This window comes from Gavia stellata, chromosome 6 (genome assembly GCF_030936135.1).
Source record: "Gavia stellata isolate bGavSte3 chromosome 6, bGavSte3.hap2, whole genome shotgun sequence".
In the NCBI taxonomy this organism is placed as follows: Eukaryota; Metazoa; Chordata; class Aves; order Gaviiformes; family Gaviidae; genus Gavia; species Gavia stellata.
Window position 1 is genome coordinate 25,306,125 of NC_082599.1, and position 6,590 is coordinate 25,312,714.

At 38.9% G+C, this 6,590-nt stretch overlaps 1 protein-coding gene across 1 annotated transcript; it reads left to right on the forward strand.

Moving 5' to 3' along the window:
- The first annotated feature begins 3,069 nt into the window (after window positions 1-3,069).
- On the forward strand, window positions 3,070-4,947 carry CLDN12 (claudin 12). Its single transcript, XM_009819926.2, has one exon. It carries the CDS (start codon window positions 3,070-3,072, stop codon window positions 3,805-3,807), a length of 738 nt encoding a protein of 245 aa, XP_009818228.1. The 3' UTR covers window positions 3,808-4,947.
- Window positions 4,948-6,590: the final 1,643 nt, after the last annotated feature.

Consider the following 6,590-nt stretch of genomic DNA (forward strand, 5'->3'; position numbering starts at 1 on the left):
GCTCCAAATGCAATTGAACATGTTGATGCTGACCTCTGCAGCCCTGTATTGCTACTTTGCCCAAACTGCTGCATTTACTCATAGCAGTCTTGGTTGATTAACCTGGCAGTGGAAATTCAGTGGGATGCTCGACCTGATTGTGTCTGCACTTCTGTGTCTTGTATGCAATAGCATTTGTATTGGAGGGCTCTTGACTTGGAAATTTGCTTTCTCATTTCGTGAAAAAAATGGAGTTGCGTTGAGTGTGTACTGTAAGGTCTCTCTCTTGCCTAGATGATTTGGTAAAATAATTTATTTGATGTTGCACCCCAGGAGACTATGCATATATAAACGTTATAATATTTCAGGTTTTTATATAGGTAATTTAGAATAAACTCTGTGTCCTTGTACATGTTAGTACAGCAAACTCACCTTTAGGTTGTAGATCTTGACAGTCACATAATGACATGCTTGTAGATCTGATGCTGTCCAGTAGAAAAGTGATTTTCCTATTAAGACCTGCAGAGTTGCTCTTGGGACTCAGTGGTGTGAATCCCGGCTGTGGGTGTAAAGAGAATCCACAAGAGGATCCTTTCTCTTCCTCTGGAAAAGCTGGACAGCCATTGAAAAAGCATTACCAGTACTTCCTGCCTTTCTCCCTTTTCCTTCAAACTTCCGTGTAGAAGTCAGGAAGGCATAGAGAACCACAAGTATATAAACAGTTTAGAGTCTGTGTTTTGTTCTCTGACATTAAAAAAATCATTGCACCCCTTCCTCCCTTCTGTTTAAGTGCAGCGTGGAACCTAATATCTGAAATAATAATTTTGTATAGCTTTACATGAATTTTTTTGCTAGAAACATAAAATTCAGGATGTGAACATCTTCATGTCTTGGAACACCCAAAAGAAAGGGACTTTTTTATCTGTTGCACGAAGGCAGAGATGAGTAGATAGAAAGAGAATATGCTCTGGGGAAAAATGAGAGGAAATTGTAGAAGGGTGATGGAATTGGCCTAATGTAAACATATCTGAGATTCCTTATTTCTGAATTACAATGTAAACACTGTTGCTGGAATTGCATGAAACAGATGCGATGTTGACTTTCTCCTTGTTCTGTTTCCTAGGTCCAGTAACACCTTTTCTCCTGCTTTTTAAAGTTGCTAAGGTTTCTCTTGATTTGAACACACCACTGGTGAGTACGCTGGATCCATCTTAATTAAGACAACATCTATTTTGTTACTGTCTTAATCAGGATTTTGTAACTGAAGCTGTAATTACAGCTACAACGCTAGCAGTATTTGCAAGATGGGACAAGTTTCCCCTGATGAGGGGGTCACGAATATCTTACCTACAAATTCACTTTTCCTTAGTACCCTCTAATGGGAAAATGAGCTATTTGCTATGTCTTTCCCTTTCTACCCTAAGAGAAGCATGAAGGACTCTTTAATTACTTTTGTTTAAAGCAAACAAACAAAAAAACCTCCAAAAACCAAATACCAACAACAATCAAAAAAACCCCAAAAGAACCCCAAACCAAGCAAACAACCCCAAAAGAACGACAACAAAAAAACTCAACTAAAAATACCACCCTTGATGCATCTACCAGGAATGGCGAGCAAAAACAAGGTATGCAGGGTGGCCTAAACATACCTGGCAACTATAGGATGAACTAGAGACTAAAGTCTTCTGTCCATGTAAGTGGTACAGCAGAGGTAATGGAAAAATACAAGTTTTCACATGCTATCCTAAGTCCTGGCTGCGTAGTCGTTGCCATAACTGTACTTTGCTAATGTAAAAGGAAAGAAAACTCCCCCCTTTTTTTTTATCTTCCATCCTCTTGTATTAAAGAATATGGGTGAACATCTACTATTGCAAATGAATTTGCAGAAGCAGTGGGTTTCAGAGAGTCAGTCTTGTGCTTATTCCAACTGCTCCTAGTAGAGCTCTGTCTCAGTGTATGCCTTGCCTACATGGAAGTTTTATCCAGGCAAAGGCAAGCTCTCTATGGAAGAGCAAAAGTACCAAGCATGAGGAGAACAAAATTTGATGCTATCTTAGATTTACCCCTCAAGCTCATTTGTCATAGTTCTGTTTCCTTGCAAGTTGGTTGTGTTGACCTTTCTGAAGCTGAGGGTAAGCGTAATATTAAATCAATTATAATGGAAATAAGTTTTGGGTCCCCCTACCTGGGAGGTATCCTATTAATGACCCGCTATCTGAAAATGTTACTGCCATGAGAACAGTAGCTTGCCCACACTCAGCTATTCTTAGCAAAAATATAATGCCATCTTTTTCATGAATAAGGTGTATTTTTAGCATAAATGTGGTTGTCATTATTTCTTTTCAGCAGTGCTTCTTTAAAAGAGTATGATCAGCAGTTAAATGTTACCCACATACCATTGCAGTCCTTCAGGGTTAGATGGCATAAAAAGTAAATAAATGCCTAATGCTTTCTTGCAAATAAATAAAGCCCAATTTGTTTTGTTATAAATCAATAAAATGTTGACTAGCTGTATAGCTTGATAATGCTCGCAGTCTGTTTAGAGTATACATAGAAATTCTTTATCTGAAAAATTCCCTGGGCATGTGGTGTTTGCAGGTGTGGAAGGATAGTAAGGGATCAGATCCAATTTCCTCTTTGGTTGCAACCATGTCTGTAACCTTTCTGAGATCACAGATATTCACTTATTTGTAGACACCTTAGGTAGAACTTCTGGACCTAAAGTATTGTTTTGTGACTTTAGACAAATCAGCATAATGCAGTATAATGATTTGGAAGACATTTCAGTAGGAGTTTATGACTTAATGGCTCTCAGATTTTTCAAAGTTTCTGCTCATTTTTAGTGTCCTGCTTCAAGTACGCTCTGGGGTGGATGGGATGCTCAGTGCCTGTTATGTATTCAGCCTCTTTAAAGTATCTTGAGCATCCAGAGATGGGATTACTCAAATCGAGTCTACCAGCTACCACACAAGCTTATTAACCTGGCACAAGTCAACTGTAGTCAGTCCTGTGTCCATAAACTTGCATCTACCGATTTTTAATTTTTTAATTTTTCTTTTTAATTGCAGGAGACAACTTCTGTGGGCAAGCATGGGCTGCCGGGATGTTCATGCAGCAACTGTACTGGCCTTCCTCAGTGGAACAGCCTCAGTAGCTGGACTCCTTGCAGCAGTTCTGCTTCCAAACTGGAGGCAAATGAGACTGTACACATTCAACAAGAATGAAAGGAATGTGACCGTTTACACTGGACTCTGGATTAAGTGTGCTCGCTTTGATGGGAGCAGAGACTGTGTGATATATGACCCACAGTGGTACACTGCTGTTGATCAACTGGATTTGCGTGTTCTTCAGTTTGCCCTTCCGCTGAGTATGTTAACTGCTGTCTCAGCTCTGTTTCTCTGCTTGATTGGCATGTGTAACACAGCCTTTGTATCCAGCGTGCCAAACATCAAATTGGCCAAATGCCTCGTAAACAGTGCAGGCTGCCATCTCGTGGCTGCTCTCTTGTTCCTGCTTGCATGTGCCATTTGTCTCACTCCATCGATCTGGGTCATTTTTTATAACAGTTATCTGAACAGAAAATACGAGCCTGTTTTTAGCTTTGACATCTCTGTATTTATTGCCATTGCCAGTGCTGGTGGTCTGTTTTTCACTTCCGTTCTGCTGTTTCTGTGGTACTGCGCGTGTAAAAGCCTACCTTCTCCTTTCTGGCAACCCCTCTATTCCCACGCCCCTAGCATGCACAGCTATGCCTCTCAGCCGTATTCTGCACGCTCTCGCCTCTCTGCCATAGAAATTGACATTCCTGTTGTGACACGTGCATCTTAAGAAGACGAAGTCTTGGAAGCCAAGTTCGTGTGCTCATTCAAACCGTGAAAATCGCAGGCTTGATTCTCTCTGCTGCCTTGCACTGAGCATAATAATTTGTAAGGTCAAGTTTCCCAAGGTGCAAAGCAATGGAGACCTGAGTTCAGCAAGTCCGTTGCTGTTCTTGTGTGTTACTTCCTGACAAACTTTTTTTTTTTTAACTCTGAGCTCACTACAGACAAAATTGCTGCTAATGCCGGGACAGTACACTAACAGTAGTATCTGTTCATCCTTCTGCTTACTGAGATCAAAGCAGGTTTGAAACTTTTTGCTATTTGATAAGTTATTATTAGATTCTGACCACAGTGTAAAAGCTACATAGGCGGACCCTTGCACCTGTGCATTACCCAAATGCAGGCAGTGGAACTGAGTGTAGGGGGTTCACTGAGTTTCTTGTTCATCTAGACACACGTGTTTTAAGATGTGATGTCTGAAAAGGGTATTTGGCAGATTAATTCAGTTCTGTAGCACTGTTCGTTGTTTTCCACTGTATGCACAAAAAGCTACCTGCTTATGAACTTCTGCAACAGAATTAGTGTCAAATTACCCTTTATTTTCAAAGTAGCTATCAGGAAAAATAAAACTGATTTAACTAATAATGTTCTTCTGTACTGTAATAGCATTTTGTGAATTACTGGAGGCTAGAAACTTGTGAATTTTATTTCTAGTCTGTTTTTTAATGTTAGCAAATTCACTATATCTATTTTGTGATTAAAACAAAAACCACTTGTATTTAAAAATTCTGTTTAGAAGCTTGAATATTTCATTTGAAGGCCATCTTCAAGGTGGATTTTTGAGTAGGCTTTAAAAGTATTATTCAGTTCTGGAGAGAAATGTCACTCACTGCAAAATGGATTAGGAAAACCATGAAGAATTCTGAAGGCTATGAAAGACTCTTTTGGAACACTGTATGCAAGCTATAACAGCATCTCTCTAGGAAGGGGATTATAACCCTGGAAAGAGATTATTAAATCTAGATTGTTGTGGGGTTTTTAATGTATGTACAAGTAAAATGAGCTTGTGTATTTTTGCGAGTTGATCTCTATGGTTATTGGACTTCTCATGCTGTAGCTTATTTAATTACTGATTAAGACTTAACCTTTTCAGCCTTGTTCTTCAACACCTTTCAAGTTGAGCTATTTTAAAATCCAATTATTTTCTATGCTGTCTCCTCACAACTGGAGAAAGCTTCCCATTCCTATTTTCTGTAACATGAGGTTTTGAATAACTTCTGAGCTTTACCTTGTAGCTCTACAAGGATGAGGAAGGATTACAAATTTCCAACCTGGGATGTTTCTAAATAATTTTTTTTTCCTTCTAAAATGCAGAGCAGGTCAGTCCTAAGGATCAAAGCTTTTCAATATGGGCTTGGAAATTTGATGACAGTGAGTGTTATAATTAAGGCAGGTATTTGATTTGCTCAGATTTTGGCAAATTGAGATCTTGTGTTCAAGATGTCATTCCAGTAAGGAAAGTTATTTTGATTCTGGAGCTCAGTGGATATTTGTATTTCATTAATCCCAGAACAAATTTGCTTTGCTAAAAAAAAAAATCAAAGTTTTTTAATGCCATTTCTGCAAACTCATCCAAGGTCCTGAAAATCAGTTGATTTCCTTTTCCATGCTTTAGAAATAGGAACAAATACTGTGCTGGGCAAATCTTGTTCTGTTACAATCTGTGCGATAACAGTATATTAAGAGAAATAATTTTGTCTTAACTGGTAGGCCTCAGACTTTAGTGGACTAAGTGAGGAAGCTAAGCTCTGCCATAAATTCCGAGCATAGTCAGTAAAGTGACAGGCCTTTCAGAGTGCTTGATTAAATTGCAGTCTGAGGAATTAACACTGTAGATGATAAGAGAATCCTTAAGGAGAGATAGGCCTCTAAAGTTACATGAATTTAATACCCTCTTGGGTTTTAGAGGTATGATGTTAGATGAAGTTATCTTTTTTTTTTTCTTTTGATCAGCTCATGACTTGTATGGGATTAGAACATGTATAATGACATGCAAGCCAACTTTTTTTTCTTCAAAATTGGGCTTTGCTTTACAGTTGCTCTGGTTGTCCAACCATAGATATTGTTGCTGTTTCAGCTACCCATATCCTTAGATGCTTTGTCAGGTCAAAGCAAAGGGGCCGCTGGTTTGTGATTCTACGTCAGCTCACTTTCCCCATCGCTCCAGTGTCTTTTTTTCTTTGTGCCTTGCTTAAGTTATGAGTTGGCCAGTAAATGTTAGTTTACAGTCACCATCTGGTATGCTTTTTGAGCCTGCATTTACGAAACATTTTGATCATTTTGGAGGGACGATGAATAAATACATCTCTCAGTGACTTTAAAAGGCGCTGAATCTTCTACATCTCCAGAACAAGAAAGGCAGCCTGGCATACTGATGTTTTCTATGAAGAGTAAATGCAGCCAGTGTTTTGTTCTGTACACTTTAAATAGCAGGTGTCCCTGACAGATCTTTTGTGTTCTGACTTTGATTTTTATGCACTAAACTTTCAATCAGTATTTGCTGCTGCCTAAGCTGATGACTTGTTGCTTTGAAAATTATGTCTTTCCAAAAGTCTGAGATGGATCTGAGTTATGAAAAGTGGGGATCCAAAAGTTAGTGGATTCCAGTATAGGTTTCAGTTAAGGTCATCTTTATAAAAAAGACTGTTGCATCATGTTGTATCACCAAAGCACGGCTGGGTTTCTTTCAACAGTGCTGTTAATGTGAGTTTCTGCTGGATCCTAAGTGAA